Source organism: Trachurus trachurus (assembly GCF_905171665.1).
Source record: "Trachurus trachurus genome assembly, chromosome: 12".
NCBI classification, from domain to species: domain Eukaryota; kingdom Metazoa; phylum Chordata; class Actinopteri; order Carangiformes; family Carangidae; genus Trachurus; species Trachurus trachurus.
The window spans coordinates 20,288,903-20,312,882 of record NC_139908.1 but is presented as its reverse complement, the minus strand read 5'-3'; the positions used below and the strand labels follow the sequence as shown (position 1 = coordinate 20,312,882).

Genomic DNA, 23,980 nt, shown 5'->3' with positions numbered 1-23,980 from the left:
TGTGGCAGCTTGTCATCAAGATTGACTTCCCAGACTCTGGCTGTCATCACCTGTTTGTATTTTTCACTCCTCCAGTTCTTACCTTCAAAACATATATTAGAATTTTCTCCTTTTTTTTTCTTTAAAGTTTTCATTACACAGACTTGCAGCAGACAGGGGGTGGGGGGAGGGCAGCTCCTCACACAGACAGGAGACAAAGGCTGAGAGACCGAACCGAGGTTGACAAAGTGTGGAATTCAATTCTACCGTTGTTGTAAATCCTTCATGTGCAGGTATTTTCTGTTTATTATGATTGACCGAGTTCTGGGACAAGCAGGCATGGTAATTAAAATGGAAGCCGAGTAGCTGGAGCTGTGGCCTTACATGTTGGGGCCAAGTACTTCCTGGTTTAAACAGGAGGTCCCAGAGGAAACGGAGCTCTACGTGCTCACCCTCCTCCATAGCGATCTGTCTGCAAGGAGACAAGACAATTCCATTACCCAGCAATGTAGCACGGGTCCCCTGAGTGAATGTGTGTGTGTGTGTGTGTGAGAGAGAGAGGGGATACACACAAAAACAAGCTGCCCAGAGAAAGAAAACAGATATCAATTGGTGTTTGTGTGTGGAAATAAGTTGCCTGAGGGTGAGAGATCCACATCAATCTAACAAGAGAACTCACTCCAACTTCAACTCATCCTCAGTGAGGCTGAGGGCGACCAATCAGTCAGTCTGTGTGTCTGTGTTTCTCTCTTAAGTCTGTGTGTCTTCAGTAGGCTACATTTGGAGCTAAACATTTGATTTAGCCAACTAATCAGGGATGCATTATCTAAATGTGAGTTGAATTGGTGTATCCAATTTAATTTCTCCTAAATGATGTCCCTGGGTTAAGAGAAGGGTGATGTCTATGTGTGTTAGTTAAAATTAAGGTTTGGAGAAGCCTGAAGACGTGTCACTACCGTGTCTCCAGATAGAAGCTGTCCCAGTGTGTGCCTTTGTGTTTGCATCTTTTAATTGGGCTTGATTATTAAGCACTTATTCATCACAAAATATTGTAATAGCCGACGCTGCTCAAAAATGAGAATCGCAGCCTTTATTTATTAAACTGAGAGAGAACTGAAGAAGTGTGGAGTGAGTGGATTACGTTGCCTCGTGACTTGAGCCGTCCCCTTTTTCTAAGCTTTTTAAGCCCAAACCACACGCACACCAACACCCACCCACCCGCACACGCATGTGTACACACACCTTAACCCAACCCAAATGGACTTTGCCACATAAGCCGACCCACACCCACAACACTGGTGCTTAAGACTTCAGTTATCATTTGTAGCGTTAAGGGGGGGAAAGAAAAAATCAAAACTAAACATGTCTACACCGCAAGTGCGTTTACATAATGGCACCGCTCTGATCTGAGAGCAGCCCAGACATCAGCATTTGTTTACCAGAATGACTCAGTGCCCCCCCCCCCCCCCCACACACACACACACACATTTTTCATGTCTGATGATTTATGGTGTAAATTCATAGACGCCTCTATCACTCATAGTATGTTTCCTTCATTACAGATGTGTAAAATCTTGTTATTATAGTGATGAAAGAGCTTTGTCTGGAGTGTCCACGAACTCTCAGTGAAGAATTTTCTCCAAGAAAAAAAAAAAAAAGAAAAATCTCCTCTTGTCTCGTGTCAGCTGGCAGGCTGAGTGGCTGGTTGGCACACTGACTGGATGAGTAGCTGGCTAATGGGCTCGAAAGATGGGGAGTGATCAGCGACGCAGCCCTGAGGTGTGTGTGTGTGTGTGTGTGTGCGTGTCCTGATGTTTTGGAGGGCCATTGCAATTTCACAGCTCTACACCAAATCATTGCACTTAGGGACTGATGGTACCTGTTGAAGAGGACATCCCTCACACAGCACCAGCCTTTTTCTCTGATTTGGATGCAGCAGTTTACTTGTATGGTAAAAGCTGAAAATGTCTCTATTGTGTAGCAAGACTGCACTTGTATATGATCATCACATTTCCAAAGGTAGATGCTGAATGTTACATCGTTAAAGGGGACATATTATGGAAATATCACTTTTTGAAGGCTCTTCCAACATATATTTGGGTGTTGAAGAGCCTTCAAAAAGTGATATTTCCAGAAAGGGAAAATTTCCGGAAGGAAAAACAAACACATATTTGGGTGTTTGTTTTGCCTTCTGGCCCCCAAAATGTGAGAATTGACAAAAACATCTGTAATTTGCAGGCTCCCTAGGTTGAAGTACATGTAGTTTTATGAGCTGTTCCCTCAGTTGTCTTCCAGTGATGTAACTAGTTTTTGAATTTGCATAATACCACCCGCACCTGGTACCAGTAGAAGGGGTGGGGCGGGGAAAGTAGTGGTTAATTTGCATTTAAAGGGACAGGCACTGAAACCAGACGTTTTAAACAGGGCTGTTTTGGGTGGATGAAAAGAGCTGTGATGTTTGATCCTTGGGGTATTTTGACCAAAGCATGTCACAGATATGTCTTTAAGACACATGGGAACTATTTTAATTTGTGGAAAAGTGGCAGAATATGTCTCCTTTAACGTGCTGTTGCATCCAAATTGTCTCACAGGATAGAGATACTTTTTGTTGTTGTTGTTAGATCATCCTGCAAACAGGAATTTAAAAATCCTGATTAATCTAATCTGATGGTCAGCACTGACACTGACAGCTGTGTCTAATTGCACCATTGCTTTTTAATGCTACACCTTCAGTCCATCAAAGAGTCAGTTTTCATCTATAATTACCATGTAGTTAAAAAAAATAGTATAATGTGCATAATTGAAATAATGGTATCTATTGAAAACCTTATTCATTGTAAAGTATTGATGAAAAGGTTCCCGTGTTATTAATCTCTCCCATCTTTCCAATAATTTTACCATGGCAACAGTTAATACAAAATGATGTAATGCCTTGTTATCACGAACTTTTATGATGTAACATGTCTCAAGTCTGACCCCTCTGGTACGGCCTGGCTGCTCCGTGGCAGATGATGTGTCTTGCAGGCCGAGTGTGTGACAGGTCACCGGGGCGACTGGCTTGATATATATATATATATATATGAGCCTCTGCGGCTGATGTTGTGTTAGCTGGCAGGCTGGGGTGCAGCCCATGTTGCGATGCTATAAATTGTTTAGCTGACGGCCAGCAAAGACAGCAATAGATAGAAGAATGGACAAAACCAGAAGAGGGCAGGGCGGCAATAACTTCCCCCTCGTGACAGCAGAGGAAAAGGATGTTGTATTTCAGCAAAGAGCTTTAGAGTTTCATGACATCTTGCTTATTAAATTATAATGAACTTTTACCGTCCGCGCTCTTTCATCTTTCTTTATCAGTCTGTCACTGTGTGTCTCTAACCATCATATCTAAAGATGTCATCGAGTCCTCCAGTGCCAGAGTGTGCTAGTGTGTGTGTGTGTGAGAGAGAGAGTGTGTGTCCGAGTGCTTGCTTATGGAGGAGATAAACACCTTTTTTTAAAACCCGGTGGGATAATAACATTGTGCCCTGTGTGATTCAGCTTCACACATGCAAAGACTCATGCACGCACACGCACACCAACAGCACACAATGTGACATTCATGCATATTTTTGTAGATTTTTCTTTTTTTTGGGAGTAATTGTAGTGTTGAATATATCCAAAGTGACAGGCAGAATGTAAACATCCCACAGCTATATACAGTGGTGAAATAATACAAAGAGGGAGAGAGGCGGACATCACAGAAAATACAAGTCAACACACACCACACACACGACTGTGGTCTCCTCGCACTGACATTTTGTTGACGTACTCCTGGAAAAAGATCACAAGTGCTCCATGAATTTAGTGTGAAGGTGGGGCAAGCACACACCACACGCACGCACACGCACATACATACAGTACATACATACATGCATATACTGTAGAGGGGTGACGCGCTCTGTTCTTAATGCAAACCAGTGTAAACACACACCCAAAGATGCCGCCGCAAACCAAGAGACGGAGATGAAGGGGACGTATGGACTGATCTGAAGAAAACTAAGGGAGTGAGACAGAAAGGCAGAGGAGGCAGGGAGGAAAGGATGGACTGGAGGAGGAGAAAAAAAACTACAGAAAGGTGAATATGTAGAGGAGAAAGAAAGTGCTAATCATAAAGTTTGAAGAAACGAGAGACAAAGCGTGAAGGAGAAAATTTATTTTAAAAAAAAGAAGCACAGACAGATGGCTCTGTGCTATTCTCCTGATAACACTTCTATCTGTGTAAAACATAACAAGCCCCCGGTGTAAGTCATAAACACTGCATAAAATCAAACTATCATCATGATGGTAATCACAACAAGTGTAGCCTGTCATGATGTCATTATCACTGTATCTGCACAACTCAACAGCAAAGTTTTGTCGGTGACAGTTACCATAATAAAAAAATGCGGAGAGACAAGGAGAGAGACAGAGAAGACGAAGGGGGGAAAGTAAAGAAATCGCAGGAACAATGTGTTAATGAGAAAATATGAGAAGGGAAAAATAGATTGGGGAAAATAACTACAGGTGGAGGAAGAGCAGGAGACAAAGTGTGAGATGACAGTCTGAGTTTCAGTAGTTTGAAAGGCAGAATTAAAGTCGGTGTTGCCCCATTGTGTGCCATGAACATGTCATAAAATCACAAACTGTTATCAAGGCAATTATATTCACTGCCAGGCTCCGCCACTGGGGTATTGTTCTCACAAACTTGTAATTCCCCCCTCATGAATCGTTGCACAGTGAATTTCTGGTTCTCTCGCGCACACACACTCCGTTTGAGACCACCGAAGTGTCATTATGATGCAGAAAATTACAACCAGTAAATGAAACACACACATGCGCGCATATACTAGCTTTCACACACAGAATACATCTCTATCTCTCTCTTTCACACACACACGCACAGATTCGGGTCTGTTTATGCATTGCATCATTCACCCCGCTGACATAATCTACCATAACATAAAACTCTCATTAATTCAGTATTATTTCAGCATTCAGTAATTCATCACTGCCGATATGATTAACCAAACTGTCACACTGCCATACAGTCTCATTCATCAAACATTTGCATGGAAATGTTACGTTTAACATCAGCCTGGAAGAAAATCTTGATACTGTAGGTGCTGAGTGCTTTGGGCTGGCTATTGGTTCTGTTGACAAGCTGATGGAGTCACAAAGGTGTGGTTTCCTATTGTGGACACAAGCTTTCCAAAAGGGTGATTCTGTCCCTATACTGCTTTGTTTTATTATCTATTATTTATTTGGCTTGAATGAGTCACTGGTTCGTGCATGCACTGTGCTCCAGATTTATAATAAAGCCTTTTACTGTGGTGACATTTTGACTCAGCACAGGACCGGTCTAGTCTTTCTTTCAATCTGATTTAGACCCGAGGTGGACTCTGTAATACAAAAGTGACAGAAAGAAGAGGAAAACTGGGATGGGAGCATATTTTTCAGTGCCATGAGAGTGATGAATCAATGTTCTTTTTTTTTCTTTCTTTCATTTTCCAATGTATCAAATTTTGTCACTTCTGGCAGTGATACGAAGTGGCCTGCCATGACTGATGCCAAAGAGATATCTAATATCACCTGCTATAGTCAGCTAGAAGCTCAAGAGTGATCCCAGTGGGAATTTAATTTTAAAATAGCCTGGTTTTTATACTAATAACGCTCAAATAAAAGGTGATTGGCAGTGATCACATAGGTGTGCGGAAACGGTTGGGCAATAGAGATAATGTGCATGTGCATCTCTGCTTTTTCCAACCACAGCAGGAAAACATCAAATCAGAGTTGTCTAGAAAATCTTTTTTCTCAAACTAATTTAAGAGCAGATGGGCAGCCGTCAATCATGGAGTGCTACGGCAGTGACAGATGTATTCAAACAGTCAAGGAGCGAGGAGGAGGCTTAAGGTGCCGATTAATGGAAGCAGTTGTCACAATAAATCTGAGGTATCGGCGGATGGGATATAAATAAAATAGACTTGACTGTATGCAATGGAACACAATGATTATAACACACAGCAAGTTGTAGTGCAAGTATTATTAAATATTATGAACAATATGCAATGATGTTGCATTCATCTAATGGATAATTAACTATTAAATTAATGATATCCAACAGAAAACCTTCAAACAATAAGCGAATGATGATATCCCTCCCTGGGCACGCTTGTTAATTTGGTATAAATGAGCAGTTTTAAAAGTTAATTCAATCCATATGAATAAAGATTTTTCCCTAGAGCTAAATGCTATTTAACAAAGGTGTTTTTATTCCAATTATGCTCAGGGGTACTTGCAATTTAGACGTACAGTATACCTCATCTCAACACCATTATTATGCACGGACCCAGTGTATATAACCTTCATCATCAGAATAATGGATCTCAAAGGAGGCCATTGCCAACTCACAGGTCAGGATGATAAGTCGTTAAATTGATGCTCATTTAGCTTTTGTATGATTATTAAGATGCACAGCCCTAAAAGCAAAATGACCAAATGCCACTTTAACAACTAATCATTAGAGCTTGTCAGCTGGCAGCAGGTCCTACTGCGAGAACTGTTACCATGACAATTCAAGTTTTATATATGCGTTTAAATTTTAAATGAAGCGGCCCTTCAAATATTATAACTTACTATTAAAAATCTCATTTAGTTAAAGGGCTTTACTATGCAAGCAACAAAAATATGACAGAAATTATATCATAGGGGCACTCCAATAATTCTAATCTTTATTAAACAGCATCATAGGAATTTGAAATGTAGCAGTCCAATCATTCAGCCATTATTGTGTGCAGTTCAAGTCATCAATATTACAATGTCGTTGCAACAAAATCATAATGTCAGCATTCTCTCTTGAACCCTATTGTGGCTGTAATGGGCTGACTGTAATTTCTTCATTAGTGTTCCTCAATTCCGCTAGTCTAACACTCGACCGACATCAGTGGTGTCTACAATACAACACAAAGTTGCATTCAACACTTGAACTACAACAGCTCTGTTGCTTATGCAAATGAGAATAGCTTCACAATGCCCCTGTAGACTAGTTCCATTTTGATAAAAACACTCTTCTAAAGTCAGCAACAGAACAGTAACAACACTGACCCTGCAGGCCGTAGTCAACATACAGTGGCAAGAGAAAGTAAGTGAACCCATTTGGAACCATCTGTATTCCTGATAGATTTGTCTTAAAATGTGGACGTACCACTTGCAATCACAGACACGGCAATTTTGACCAACAAACCGTTGTGTTGTTGTGTTTGTGCTGAATACATCATTCAAATTCAAACATACAAAAAAGTGTGTGAACCCCTGAAGTTGATGACACAGACAAAAGCTAACTGGAGTCAAAAGTTATCAAACTTGGAGGCCAATCAATGAAACGGGACTGTGGAGGAGAGGATAGAGCTGATTGTACTGATAAAAGAAAAGAAAAAGACTCACAAGAAACATCTGCTGGTGTGAAACATGCCTCACAAAAGACAGTTCTCAGAAGACTTTGGATCAAGAATTGTTGATTAGCATAAAGCTAGAAAGGGTTTCAAAGTGATTTCAAACAATTCCAATATTCATCAGTCCACAGTTAGACAAAGTCTCGACAAATGGAAACGATTTACTTCTGTGGCCACTCTCCATAGAAGTGGGCGCCCAGCTAAGATGACTTCAAAGGCACAACGCAGGATGATCAGTGAGGTGAAGAAAAAAGAAGCTCAGAGTAACAGCTAAAGGATTAAAAGAACCACTGGAGCTGGTTAACATCTCTCTTCATGAATACGCCCTATATGCAAATCACGGTGCATAGATGCATGGAGCATTGTGTCCATGGCAGGGCTGGATGGGGAAAGCAGTTTCTTGTTGCATGCCAAACATAACCTTGACACTCCACAATGATGTGGAGCTTTGCTGCCTCAGGGCCTCCGCAGCTCAACATCATTGATTGGAAAATGAATTCCCAAAGATGATCAAGGTATCTTACAGGATAATGGCTAGGTGGATGTCCACCTGCTGGAGTGCAGTCGAAACTTGGTGATGCAACAGAACAAAGACCATAAACGTCGATGTAAATCTACCACCTGTTTGAGCAGAAAACAGACCTTAATTCAGTAAAGATGATGTGAGACAACCTCAAGAGACACTCTCACAGCGGATATTCAAACAATATGTCAAGGATGAAGCAGTTTCATAAAGAGGAATGGTCCAAACTTCTTTCTGGACATTGTGCAGGTCTGAGCTACAGTTACTGGAAGAGCTTGTTTGAGGTTATTGGTGCCAAAGGAGGTTCATCCAGTTATTAACTCCAAGGGTTCATTTAGTTTTTTTTGCCAGCACTGTGATTGTGTTAAATGGGTGTGTTCAATAAAGACGTGAAATATTACAATTGTTTGTGTGATATTAGCTCGGGGACAAGGCATTTGTCTACTCTGTGATTCAGATGAAGAACCAATCACATTTTATGACCATTTAATACAGAAAACCAGATCATTACAAAGGGTTCACACACTTTTCTTACCAATCATAGGCAATGCTGGCCCAGAGAAGGTGTAAAAGTAAGCAAACCAATGTCACCCTCCATAAGAGAGTGACTCCTACCACCATGAAACAAAAACACAAAAGGGAAGAAACAGTAACCACAACACAAAAGAGACGCCAAGAACCAAAGTATTGAGTCAGATCAAAGATGAGTAAGATCAAAAAGTGATAAACTCAAGAGCGAGAAAAGAGCAACTGTAGGTCATCACCCCTACTTAGGGAGGTCCCATCCCTTCCATATCCCTGTTTCTATCCCTCAGTCAGTGTAAGGATATTTTAGCACACAGCTGCCGTGGGTTCAGATGTTTCTGGTCATAGTAATCAGATTAGCCTTATGCTGACTTGACATGAATGGACAGCATGATTGCTGGTTTGTATTGAGATGATGTACGAGATGAGTCGGTGCCCGATAGAATTCAATACACCAGGGTCCTGTAATTACCACTTGTGGCTGCAGAGGCCACTGCTCAGCAAAAGTTAAACAGTCTCACTTTAATTCTGCTTTGTCAGTAAACTATGTGTTGCAATATCTTTTTTTTTTACTGCCAAAAGTCCCCCCACTGTGTCAAAACTAAGCTACAGTACCTTGGAACTTAAACACAGCTGGCGCAACAGCCTGAAGGATGAATATAACAGAGCCATAATGTTCAGTAATGATGAGCATGACATTTCTGTGATAAAGTAGGGAAATTACAACTGCAAATCAAGTTTTATGTTTTTTTATGTTATGTTTTTATCTTTGCTTTGACAAAGAGAGTTGAGTTGTAGTTGCATCATTTTCCGTTGCACCACGCATTTTGTCATTTCTCTCATTTTCAATCTGCCTTTTCCTTTCACTCTTCACTGCTGCAATGACCCAGCACCCCTCTGGGATGATTAAAAATGCATCATATCTTATTAGAAACGTTATTCGGCGGCCATATGCCTGGCTACTTACTGCCGATGTGGAGCATGATGGTGTCGCGCCTCTCTCCGTGCGGGTTCTGGAAGCAGCTGTAGAGTCCGTTGTGGCCCAGGTTCACTTCGGTCAGGATCAGTCTGGGACCTTCCAGACGGTGCTGGGCCCTCACATCGGTCCCGTTCACCTTCCATGACACTGACGCATCATTGTCCAGGGAGCCACACTGCATGGTAACATCACTGCCCATTCGCTCATACTGGTTCCTAGCAACTGGAAGGAGACAGAAGCAAAGACTAAGTGTTAGTGACATCAACGACTACTAACAAGTGAAACATCTGCATGGTGAAACCCCAACATGAAAAAAGAAAAAAAGTCTTTATAGAAGTATAATCACATATACATTGAGCAAAAATATTTCATTCCTGCTGCATCTGTCACATTGGTTCCTTGCAAAAAGAAACAGCCAGAGGCAAAGAGAGATCTCAGCTGATATAATAAACTGAATATTCAGAAGCGGAAACATGATTAATCTGATTACTTATTACTGTCCAGCACTGCATATAGGGTAGCCACCGATTTGTATTAGCAGCATCGGACCAGTAGGGTATATATTTGTGCGATGATTGCACAGTTCATCTAATACAGTTGACGTAATTTCTTGTAGATATTGTAAATCCGTTTCTGTAGCAAGTAGAGAATGGCAAAACAAAGTCATGTTTTTTTTCCCCAGAAAGAGCCAGATCTTGCTTCACCCAAGACCTAGGGGAAGAGACACTAGAAGAAAATCTTATTTTCACTGCAGAGAGTTTTGGAAAAGTTTCCTCAGACTTGTGTTTTCTGTGTTGCCTTTATCCTTGCATCAACTGCCTCGCCTCCGACTACAACACTGCCTTTTGTCTAAAGGTTTAGTAAAGTTGCGGAGGCCGTGACCCCAAGGGTTAAGGGATATATGCACGCCTTATGGGAGTTTTATCCAAGGCACCGAGGTTAGCAGCCCTGCTCTGTTGATAAGTCCTACGGGAGCTGTCACAACCACACTGAGTGAAGACCTCAGATTAACACTTAAACACAGAGGATCAACAGCACAACAAGATACAACAATAATATATCGATCACCATCTTAGGGAAAAGCCCTCATCTATGAAGAAAAGAAAAGAAAAAAATGTCTCCGATGACCTGAGATCAAATGCTGTCAAGGGCCTTGACGTCTTGATGTTTCCCTCTCTCTGTGTACATGTTTCCTCCCTCCTTTCCTTCTCACCACATTGCTGTTTTTCACTTTGGGCAAGCTTCTTCCACCTGATCTCCTCACACGTGCCTCTTAACGCAGCCAATACAGATGTCAACCTCGTGTTTCATGTATATTTCATGTCCCATAACAGAGGTATCTATATTTAATGGGACAAGATGCCTGTCCCCATTAACATTAACCTGACACTGTTTGTTCTCTCTGTCTTCCTCTCTGTCTCTCTCTCACTCCCCCTCAACCTCGCTTTGCCCTTTGCTCTCCCCATGTCTCATGCATGCTCTCTCTCTCTCTCTCTCTCTCTGTTCCTCTGTTATCACTGAGTCTTCTTCTTTCCTCTGTCCACCCCCAACATCTCCATGTTTGCCACTCCCTGTTTCTCCCCGGGTCCAAGCAAATGCGCTCGCATTTGCATGTCAGCGGCGAGAAATGGCATTTTTTCCCCCTTTGATCTCCTCCTCTGTCAACTTATTTTGAGCAGATGTGTGACTTTATTTACATAAAAAAGTTACTGACATCTTAGCGAAAACCGTACAGTTTGACTTTGATCTTAGCTTTGATGATGGTGCCCTTGTGCTTCATGCAAGTCAATGCAGAGAATGAAGACAGAAGAGCACAGATACATCCCCGCAGTGCATGCACTCAGTGTAAAACAGTGATTGGATACGATTTCTGACCGATGCATAATACTACAAGACTAGGCTGTGTGTTATTACAGCTACCATGTTATCAAAGAACATACTGTACCATTGAAAACTAAAATATTTCAGAACTAGTCATGCCTATCCCTTTCACTGCCTTTAGGTGGCATTAAGCTGTTATCAAAGGGGAGGGGGCTGAAACCATAATCCGCTTCTAGCTGATGTAATCAGAAAAGGGTAGTTGTAAGTTTCACACAAAAAAGAGGAGGAGCACATCCCATAAAATATTTGCTGAGATGACCTTTTTGCAGCTTTTTCCTCTGAATGTCCTTGAGAGTCTCCACACAGTGCTGATTCCTTGACCTCCTCTCTTGCCCCACCCCCCAATCCTCTATTCCCTCCTCTTTCTGTCACATCCCATGCTTCTTATCTTCTCAGGTTACATCACTCTTTCTTTACCTCTGTCCTTACCAATATTCATTCATATCCATGGCCATTGTACCTTCTCCATCTCCCTGTCTCTCTCCCTCTCACTTTCTTCGTACACCACGTCTGTCCCTCTCTTGTCTCTTTCAAAACAAAGTTCTCGATCTCCTCCTCCTAACTCTCCGACAGTCGGTCCCTATGTCGCTCGTCCTCCGCCCCTGTCTCCTCGCTCCCCTCCCTGCCATCTGCCTCTATCCACATCCTGCTTTGAACTTTACATTCTCACGCTCTCATCTTCCTCATCACCTTTCCCTCATTTATTTCATCCTGCCTTCAGTGCTGACCTGTCATGGCAGGATTTTTCATTAACTATGTGCAAAATGTTCCACAGTGACATTTACTGCAAATGTGAGCTGAGGCCAACTCTTGTTGATTCTGATGGGTTTAAATTATTCAGACGGCCCAGAACATTTCATTTCACCTGCCTTTCTCCCATAGTGCTGCAGTTCAAATGTAATATGGGGCCAGCAGTTGGACGTGCGTGTGATGGGTAAAGCATTGACTTGCGAGTTCATGCATCTGATTGGCTGGCCGGTGTCCATTAAGAATACACAATGTACTGTGTATTAATCATTTTTAATGCAAGTTACCATAGCGACAGTTCTGCTGCTGGAAGCTGCCCATCATATAGGCCTACTGAGTCTCACTGAAAAAGGAGTTAAAAGAATTACAAACACAATGATTGTGATTTTGAACACAGCTACATGGTAACGCAGCCCCAAGGTGTCCTGATGGAGCACTTGGTTTTATTATCGCTTAAAAGTTAGTCCATATCTTTTATATCTTTGTATCCATAAAGGGAACAAACACAAAGCGTTAGTTGATCACTCGATACTCAGTGACTCCTCCCACAGCCTGTTTGTGGCGCTAAGCCCCAAGCTCAACTCGACGCCACTGAAGCTGTGAGCGTAGATTACAAATGGACACTTTGATTTTTCAGAAAGCTACGTAGTTTCCATAAAAAACAAACAGACGGGGGGGGGGGAGCAACAGATGGGCACAGTGGAGGAGGTAACAGGAGCGATTTATTTGGGACTGTTTCATCCATGGACTGATGCATATTGGCCAAAAATGTAAGGCAAAGAGAAAGTGCAGGTGGACATGGCTTAAAATAAGTTTGTGTTGGTGGGAATAGAGGAACGTGGGACAGTTAAACGAGGCAGCTCAGTGTTGTGTGTTTTAAACGTTTTTTTTTGCACAACAATGTAGGAGTGTGGCACAGAGGAATACTGTAGGCTTTATCCGGCTGCGCTGCACGGGCTATTCTTGGTTCAACTCATTTGTTGTAGTTGTTTTTAGTCCTTTGGTGTGACTTGTTCACAACAAGGAAATTATCTCAAAAGCTTTAAAGAATCCTAATGAACTCACTACCAGTCTGTCAGTGTTTATATGAAGGTGCACAGAGGTCATTTGTGACTCGGTGTTCAGGCACGACTTGTCTCTGCTGTAGCAATCACTCGCTGTTACCTTTGCCTTTGTCTTGCCCCTCCGTAACTTATTCTCACCGTTTCCCTTATCTCCCTCCCCACCTCTCCACTCACCTTCCCCTCTCCATCACTCTCTGTCTCTCTCTATCTCTATCGCTCTCTCTCCTCCTCTCACCTTGGGACTGCTCCCTCTCGCCTGAACTTTACCATTGATCTGCGCTGTATCACTGAGTATTCCACACACACGCCACACATGCATCATGCTCCTGGTAACAATGCAGGTAAAGAGGAAAAGAAAGAAAGAAAGAAAAACTTGTGAGTACACTCATGTAGTCGCTCACACTTATATGCACAGGCTATCACACTTAATGTCCTCATTCCTCATCACCATACAGACAAGGAGGGCTAATAACCATAATGACATTCAGCTCAAGTACTATTGATCTCTTGGTAATAGACAGGCCATTGGAAGCAGCATTAGAGCAGTGTTATTCCCAACCAAATGAGAATTAAAACCATCAACGTCCTTCAAAAAGCTCAATTTTTTTTTTTTACTATGTGCACTCATAACTCCGTGTATGTTGACGCCAGCTGACAGTCTATGACCCCGCAGGTTGGATTAATAAAGTTATTTTAAAACTAAGACAAGTTTTCTGAACTTTAGTAAAGAAAGTTAAGTAAGTTACAAAGGTGATAACCATGAAAAACACATGAGATAAACACACAAACAGAAAATCATATTGATCTAATGTCAATCAAGTCTAACCTACTATAATCAGTTTGTAACATCCTCCCTTGGTTCTTGTTTTCTACTGTTTAGCAAGGTGCAACATTGAAATACAAAGGCATGATATGGACATGAAAAAGATGTTTATTATCACATTGTGTGAGTATTTTGAGTTTGAATTTGTGACATTTGCTATTTCCTATCTCCTACAATACACATGCGTATACAGTATTGATATAGATATATATATAAATATAAATATTTATGTTTATATATTATATAAACTTGAAATCAGGGGCATTAATGTGTACCTGATCATTCTCTGCAGTCTGAGTCCACTGTGCAAATGCATGTTGCATATGCTGTTAATATACATAATCTTCATTTAAAATTAAAATTGCAGTGTCAAGGTTTAGTAAAATGTCACATACATCATGTTTGAAATAGAAGTTTTATGTTGTTGTGTATATAATAGGGACCACTGGGGGAAGTTTTTATTCATAGCAGGATTCCACTGAGCACTGAGGGTATCTTAATTCTTATGCAACCTTGTGATGTTTTCCCAGAGTAGTGTATTACCATAAAGAGCCAACATCATTGTGTTGTGTTGTGAGGTCACTGGTGCTAAGACCTGCAGGACAAGCTGAGACAAGCACACATTTGTATCTAGAGGCTATTTAGAGCATGATGAACACACATGCACACAACATCCCCTCCTCTGCCCCCAAAGAATGAACTGTGTATAGGTCCATGGGCTGTTTAGTAAACTGTCTTCATTTACAGTATGAGCCACACACACACACATGCACTTACGTGTATGCTGTACTGTAGATGCCAAAAGTCAAACATTGCAACTGTGCACATTAGTACACAAATGTAAACTCATGGGAGTACACACACACTTATGTTCATATACTGCACAATATGTTTGCAATGAATGACAAAACCATACACAAAAGCTGTATCTGTTTACACTTGGGACACACACACACCAACCCTTGTCCATTGACCCAAAAATCAGACGTTCCCATCTAACTGGCCTTTAAATCTGTCCCCAAAAGTAGCCTATGACAGAAACGCACATACACAAAGGGACATATAAGTGGATGGTAGTGTAAGTGCACATGTGTTAAATGTACACTTCCAGTAAAGGTCAAGGCCAGAACTGCTAGAGTCACGACCAGTGGACATAAGAAACTAAAGGTGCAGGTTGAGACAGATACAAGGAGACGGGATTGTGTTGCCTGATTTATGTAATCAGAAAGGACACTGGTAAATCCATGTCTCCATCTTTTCCACCTTGATTAACTGTAATCCAAGCAGAAAGATCAATTAAGGTTAAATTATCATTAGCCACCTATCAGAGAGGATATTCATGAGGACAAGTGGCCCCGCTGTTTGATTAGCTGATTAAACACTGCTAGAATTACTTGTTCAAACATCAAGTGCCACTGGGCAGGACTCTGTTATACCTTCTCATCGAAAGCATCATCATCAACGGTCTATTGATGAAGTGAGGGCATTGACTCGGAGGAAGATGCCAGAGTAATGCTCACTGAACCGACAGAACGGCTTCAAATAATATGAGAAGCCTGTAATTTAGGGTTAATTGGCTAAACAGCACGTGCACAAGTGCTGGAAAAACAACCTCGTGAAACAGGAACTCTCTTTCTATGACATTAATTGAGGCAAAACACTTCAAAACATGAAATAATGGCTTTAAAGTAACACCTGTCAAAACCGGAATGGTATTTCATGCAAAATACATTCATGTCAATCATGCAAATTATATATGACATAACCCAATTAGTGACTTGACAGCTGAATTATGTTTTAAACTAAAATTGTGTTTTAATCAAAACAAATTGATGTTTTATGATTAATGAACGTTGTGTTTGCTTCAGTCTTGCTCTGTCTGACAATCACTTGTGCTTTTTTAGGATGAGATTCACCATTAATAATATATAATACATACACATTATCTGACTCTAAAATTAAACATTTTTAATAGAAATGTGTTTTATTTATTGTTGTACATGCAAACCTAAAAGCGACCTAGACTATAATATTGTAATTTTTCATTTCTGGCAGATTCTGCTCAGATATTTTAGTGATTGTTCAATTTAAATCTTTAAAGGTATATTTCAACATTTTGGCAAATTCCCATTGCCATAATCCCTGTAGTTTTAGGGGTAGGTTCGTTACCTTTAATTGTCGGTGCAAGCTGTTTTGAGACCGGCCGGGCAGGGATGCGAGCTGCTCAGCTAACGCCACAGAGGCTCATGGTATATCTGGGCTTTCCCTCAAAACTCAACAAACACACAATCCAGCACTCTCGTGGACAAGTTGGGACCTGAACATTCGCCACGCTATGAAATACAGTAATAGTGGAACGTTATGAGACAGAGTTGTTTCAGTGCCTTTCATTTTGAAAGGCACAGGCAAATAAAGTTGTCTAGTGTGAGTAGGGATCCAGGTTCAGAAACACACATATGGGGTAATTTTGACTTTTTATGCTCTTATTGTTTTAAGGGCTTGTTTTTCCGTCTGTCACACGACTGTTCCACTGGTTTCACAAATAAGCGATCGCCCTCCGGTAAGAGAACATAGTGTTTCATCAGAGATAAAAATTTTAAAGTCTACATATGTGAGCTGGCAAAATGACTTCTCCAACAACCACCTCTCTACCAGTTGTTTTCATTTCTAAAATTGTAGGAGAACATAACGTTTGCAATCACATGCACTCTCTGCGGAAAGTTCCATTTGGATTCTGCTCTGGGTTTGGTGGAAGTGCAGAAGAATGGTACACACACGGCTAAACAGGCTGACATTCACACATCCTCCAATAGGTATACGCAGATATACATACATAGCAAACACACAGCCTATTAAACAAACACACCCTCTTGACTGGATTAGAATACTGATGAATTTAAATTATGGAGAACCAGCTGTGTGAGATTACATGTGCATGTTTCAATTTACACAATACATGTATCTGATCCTCACATGCATGAGGGATTGGCTTTATCATTCTGCATGTATGACTTCACTTGTCTGTGCATGCATGCATGTGTGTGTTTAAAGCTGTGCGTCTGTGTGAGTAACTGGCTGTAAGTTATGATCCGAGTCGGCAAGCAGCGGCATGAAATGGAATTGGAGTTCAGCGCCGGCATTCTGATTTACCATCTCAGAACACTATACACTCCCCGCGTCCGTGTGACCTCGCATGTGTGTTTCCGGGCGATTGTGCGCATGTGTTTGTGTTTTGTCTGTGACAATGTGCTGCTCTCCATGTGCGTGTTGTAGCCCTCCTCGTGGATTCATTGGCATGTACGTATCTGACCGTGTCGCTTTCCAGCCGGGCTGTAACTCACTAGAACATTTATCTGCGAATCGCATTTGTATGCCTAAGGGGAGCTGTGCCTTTTGAAAGTCCAACAGTAAAATATTGGATTGGCCGATACACAGAGATAGAGCCTGGGAGAATTATCAGTTAGAAGATCACATTTTTTTCACTCTGCGGCCTCAGCGCCGCCTGAAGACAGATTTTTCTTCTTCTGTTTTCATTTTAAATCGAACATTGGAATTGAAAAGTTTAATTTTATTCAAAAACAGATTTTATTCGAGTTTATTTATTTATTTATTTTAAATATAACATACAGAGGTTTGGTGTCTCATGTACTTTCTCGAATACACATTTTAGAACCAATTTTTCAGCTTCAAATTTAATAAATTAACAAAATAATCCATCCCACAAATAATTTGAATTGCATTGCATATTTCTCCACCAAAGACTCAAGCTTTTTCAGCTTTTTAGATGAAAATTTAGTGTTGGATCACTTGAGTTCAAATCAGTTATTTCAGAAGTGCTACATTTAGATTATAGGTCAGATGAATACTGAATAACTATGTTTAGTCTGAATTAATAGTGTAAGCAGAGTATCAAATAATTCATGAGATCACACATGAGTTATTCACAACTGATTGGGCTGTTGCTCAGGGTCTCTAATCCACCATCTCTCCTCCAGCTTTGGCCTTCACCGGTCTTTTCATTGGACCCTCGAGAACGCAGACTATAAGCTATCAGCATCATTTACACGACTGTGCCAGCATTATAGGAGCTTTCTTTGCAAAATGGTGTTTACTGGCCGACTCGCTCAAACGTGGCTTTGTTTGAATTTTAATATTAAAGCTCTGAAGCCGAAATAATCAAATAATACTGGCAAAAGTCAGAAGGTTACGCTTTAATGAAGTGGGTTTTAGAAAGGCCAAAGAAAAAATCAAGAGGATCAGTGCATAGAGACGGTCCGCACTCTGATTCATTCACTATGAGTTATCTCAGGTTTCTTATTATCATGGACAGCCCTGTGCTGGGGGTGGGGGGTTGTAATGAGAGCAGGATGGAGAAAAGGTCATTTCAAAAAGTGGAAGTGGTTGTGGAGCCCTGTTGACTTGACAACGTGCTTATTTACAACGTGTTATCCTTCAGGTTGCTATCACCAGCTGCAGCCAAGTTGTTTATTTGCAGAGCAAACATGCTACAAATACGTCCTCCTTAAGCTACAGCTGTTTTCTACAGATTGGATCAAACAAACACAGACTCTGTATTTAGTTGTGTTTATGTGGAAGTGATGGACCTCACAGTAGTTTTTATCCTGAGGGCATTTCAGCCCAATTTTCTTGTATATGGGTGATGCAGGCAAAGGTGAATTGTCAGCAGCCGTTTGTTGTTATCTGCTCACTTGCAGTTAGATTTGTGCTCAGGAAGGCGTGTTGACAGGTCACATGCAGCAGAACATAAGCACAGGTGTAAATATCCCAGTGGATGAAAGCTGAATTCCATTTAGCTGCTTCAGTGTCAGGGAACTGGAGTGGGGCCTGCTGCCTCACTGTCATGACTCACTGAGACACTCAAACACAATAGAGCCACTGTTAATGTTATTAGTGACATGTGTGTATGACAAATCAACATGGCAGCTGTGAAAATGTTTCTTTAGCAAACAGATTTGCTGCTTTCTCTGTTTTTATCTACTGTAAAGTGATTCTTGACTTGTCTGACAAAGTTGCAAAAATCATATTGGGCTCTGAGACCATGAGAAAGACAATTATACATTTATTCTGTTTTTTTTTTGTTTTTTTGGTAAATTTAAAGATGTTAGTACAATTCCAAGTTGTTTGAATGGCAGAGATCTGTTTACAGAGTTGAGTAACAAGTATCCCTTTAATTCACATATTTGTATATTTAAAAAAAAAAAGTGGACTTGATGATAAACTCATGTGATCACATATTTCAATCAATTGACAGCCCTGATTCTAATAATTAATCTAATAGTTGAAAGGCAGTGTAGGCTACTGAACTGCTACTGAGTCATCAGTAGTTTTTTTGTCTTCCAGGGGTGTGAGTTTTAATTGGGCCTTCACAGTTAACACCTGTGCCGGTGCACGATGGGAGTTTGGTGCCAACCAGGAACAAACAAATGCAAGGTTAAACTTAATGAACATAGTTTAAATGCTGCTGCTTTCTCACTTTAATCTCACTGTAACTGGAATCACAATTAATTATTTCAGACTATCTGTCAGGTTCTGTGAAGTTGTAACTTTTTTCCCCCCTCAATATAACAAACATGTAATTACTCCCCCCCCCCCAAAAAAAAAATAAAAAATAAAAAATGTGGAAAAGATTCATCAACAATGAAAATAATGAGGACTTTCAGCCCCAGTAATGATCGTCTACTCTACATCGTGTTGTTACAGTTTCTGTGCACTGAAAGGCACAGGTAGTGTTTCCTCATCATTTTATTTTTACAGCCACACAGATTTTTTTTCTTTCTTGCTTCAGTCAGCATGTGGCACAGCTGGTTAGGCAGGTTCCTCAGATGTTTCTGCGAGGTATGACACAGCAAATTGCTAAATCCCCCTCAGCGATTTATAAGACAGAGATCCGATTAACTGCTGTACGACATAATAAGTATTGGCAATAAACTGCTGTTGACACTTTCACGGTCGTGCACATATTAATACACTGGTACAGATGCGCCATACTGTAGATTTAGTATACATCACACTCGCACTCACACGCATACAAGCCACACAGGCACTATTAAACAAGCACGCTCAGATGGAGGTACGCACGGACACGCACACTTCTGCACCCACCCACACACACACTCTCACACATCCACTTCCTCTGCAAATATCTTGGAATTAAGTTATCACTTTATCCTCTCCTGTCTCTTTCTTTCCCACAGAGAGATTAACATCCACTCTCTCTCTCTGCGTTTGCCGCTCCTTTCATGTGAGCACTGAGGCAGCTGCAGCTGTGGAAGTGTTTGTATGTGAGTGTGTGTGTTTTCTGTGCATGTGCGTGTATGAGTCAGGGCTCCGGCGCTCAAATAAATCCACTTCCTGTTTCCTGCCATCTTATCTTGGCCCCCACCGCACATGTACAGTGTTGACTGTGTGTCTATATATGTGTGTGTGTGTGTGTGTGTGTGTGTGTGTGTGTGTGTGTGTGTGTGTGTGTGTGTGTGTGTGTGTGTGTGTGTGTGTGTGTGTGTGTGTGTGTGTGTGTGTGTGTGTGTGTATCTGTCAGTCTCATCACTGCCCTCATCATCACGGCCAGCGGAAGCCACTGGAGAAGACAGAAAGATTTGCAGGCAACAGGGTTAATTGATACTTCACATTTTAGATGCCTGTGTTCTGGGAGGAAATATGGAAGCAAGAGAGATAAGAGAGGGGGGGGGGGGGTGTAAAGAAAAGGGAGAGTAAAGAAGTGGAGGAAAAGAGAGATGGAGTGGTGAGATGAGATGAAGAGGGGGACGAGAGCGGTTAGAGGAAAAAAAGGGGGACAGCGCAGGAGGGAGGAAGAATTGTTGAGAGCAAGTACGGCAGTTAATATTTTACAAGCCTGGATTAGAGAGGTCATGAAATGAGGAATGGCAGAAGGATTCCTGAGAGTCGGCTACAGGGAGAAGGAGAGGAGTGGGACAGCTGGATAACACAGCTTTGATCAGAAACATCTGTAGGTTTCGCGGTGGTGGGAGAAAAACAGCGAGTGGTGGGAGAGAGACGACTGCATCCTGCTTCATGCCTTTGTGTGGACAGGTTTCACTTAATTAGCTTAAGAGTAATCATACTTGGTGTTTTTATTTGAACGATCTCATTCTTTTTTATCCTTTTTATTTCTACTTCTTTTTTTTTTCCTTTTGAAAAACCCGTCCTGATACGATATTCACTATGAAGTACAGTAGTTGTATATTAACTGCTGACCTTTTCCCAAAGTGCACTGGAGGCTTTAAAAATAGATTTCCCATCCAGGTTTCCATTCCTCCTCCACCTCCTCCTCCTATGCTGCAAGAGAGACAGCTTCCAGAGACTTAAGTCTTCCTTGACGCAGAGGATCCGTCATGACGAGCATTTCATCCCAATGACGTTTTGTCAGTCCAGCGAAGACCCGAATAGAACCATCTAATTTAGACGTTGTTGACCCATAATGATGTTAGTGATGTCATCTCTAACCAGACTGTGTCAGCACAGAGCAGACTGCGATTGTTTGTGTTTTTTGAAGAGGAAAGACAGGAGCCAAGTCGTCCTCAGTAGTGAGATATGAATGTTTTCCAACTCATATTTATTCTGGTTTATTTCCAAAGTAAGACAGATATGTAGATCTGAGTTTTTTGTTTAAGAAAATAACGAAGCCGCAGGAGCAAAATGAGCTGAAGGACAGTATCGGCGGCAGCATCGTAACCTTAGAAAAATGGGGTGTGATTGTTATTATCAGCTGTTCTAATGAACTGTGTATCTAATAAATATGTTGCCTGACTCCCCTTTGGCAAGACTGTACAATAATGATAATCACACATAAGCCTGCAGAAACCTCCCTCACAGTCCTAATCTTATTGGTTAATAACATGGCTAACATCACCCTAAGCCTTCCCAGAGAGCCAAACTCTGAAGGTCAATGCTAATACCAGGCCACTCATTTATTAAACCAAATGGGGTGGGGGGTGTGGTAATACTCTTAGAACAGATAGACAGAAAAAGATGAGCATCAAGACATGAAGAAAAAGGAGAAAGAGAGAGGAAATAGGGAGGATAAAAGTGAGGATATTGAGAGATAGAGAGGAAAATCACAGCAAAGCAAAAGGAGAGGATGAGGAAGGGTGTAAAAGAGTGGGCAAGGGGATATTTAACAGCAGGATGAGACGAAGTATGAAGTGATACTGTAAGTGGTTGGAAGGAGAGATAGAGGAGCAAAGGGTTTCAGAGGGAGAGATGAGAAGAGGGAGGGGGTGAGGGGGTAGGGGCAGAGAAATGACTGCCTTAATTAATGGACTGTAATATATGACAATATTCCTGGGGTCCAAGATAATATCAGCAAAAATTACTGCCTTCATCAACGGGCGCACTGTGCAAATATACCGTGACCTTGACAGAGGGAGTGCAGAGACAGGGAAATGGGGAAAACTCCTGACAGGAACTAAACGTGTCTTGCCCACGATAAAAAGTTATGATAGCTCCAATTATGAAAGAAGCTGATGAAAAACTTTTCATTTTTTTCTTCTCTCTCCCTATTAAACTCTGCTGCAGCAGCCAGGCCTGATCAATAAGGGCTTGCCAAGCTGACTTTCACACATTTTGGACAATTATATGTATTGATGTTTTAACTAAATATGAGTTCATTTACAAAATACTCCACGTCCAGTTTATGGGAAAGATACGACATTGCCATTAGGGCATAAAACTATCCATTTTGTCAACTGTAAAATATTTCCATCTTTATTCAGCCGTTAAAACTGCCCAGTTATTTGCTTTCATTTTGTGCAATTAATCACATTAAATACGCTGCCACCATTTAAACACACAGAAAATCGTCTGATGATGGCAGCAGCATGTCCACGTTGCCAGGGAGGTTGAGAGTGTTTGCTGAAGTGTCCTTGAGTGAGACGCCAAACCCCAAATGCAAATGGTGTTTACAAATAACCTGCATTAGCAATTCTGATGGAGGCAACGTGTCGCTGGTGAAATTTGCAAAACACAGGAAGCACATTAATGCTGTGTCATACAGAGAAAATATATCAGTCTATCTATAGTCTAATCTATAGTCAGTCTATCTATAGATAGTCTATCTATTGATCGATAGATTGATATCGATATTTCAAAGGATGAGATAAGTGTTTGATTTCCAGTGTTGATATCCATAGGATCATACCATGTATGCTTTTATGTACCTGAACACATCTTGATGTGGTAGTCAATGTAGCAGATTTCTTGTAAACACAAAGAAACCAAATCCTGTGAAGTTGGATGTTGGGTTCAGGTGGGCAATGACTGCTTTGTTGTGACATCACAAAGTTAGTAAAGTCCTGACGGCCTGTTTTAAGGAACAGTATCTGAATACAGGTTGTGTGCACTTCTCGGTGTGTGAGTGATACTTTCCCAGTATTAATGTAGAACCTAGATCTACTGTATAATGGACACCTCGACTCATATAAATCTTTAAACCTTTAAACTGATGAATATTTCCACCCCATAACAGCTTCATGTTCAAAGTTAAAACCTGAACTCATCAGCAAAAAGTAATTTATGTATAGCTATATTATAAAATGCCACATCTTGGCATGTGCAAAGCATAGGGGTTTATTTCTGTCCTGCCGCTGAACTCAAGTGTGCCGGAGCTGCCACCGAGCTATCAATCATCCAACACTTGGAACAGCAATCAGCCTGCTTCGTCAAGCTGTTGCCACGGCAGCTAAATGGAGCGCGAGCGCGGGCGCGGACTCCAGCGCGCAACAGCGGCGCTTCTAGTATTATTTTCATTGTTATTTGAGTCAGCGATCAAAGGACCACCGGTCCGAGTGGGACCCGGGGCTATTTCCCCATCGTCACAGAGGGTCAGTGAAATTCAAGAATGAATTTTCCAGTGGCCGTGCGCTTCCAGTGTTGGCTGGGCGACTGTTTTCCAAGTACTGGCAGGTACCGGGGGGACCCACGCATGAGTAGTTCTGAAGCTGCAATCAATCATGT

At 41.4% G+C, this 23,980-nt stretch overlaps 1 protein-coding gene across 1 annotated transcript in view; it reads right to left on the bottom strand.

Annotated features, from left to right (window-relative positions):
- Window positions 1-23,980, bottom strand: part of cntfr (ciliary neurotrophic factor receptor) — a 236,320-nt gene that overhangs the window by 90,998 nt on the left and 121,342 nt on the right. Inside the window, exon 4 of the mRNA XM_083983879.1 lies at window positions 9,461-9,694. Within this exon, the coding sequence (XP_083840005.1) occupies window positions 9,461-9,694 (234 nt within the window). The remainder of the gene's footprint in view (window positions 1-9,460; window positions 9,695-23,980) is intronic.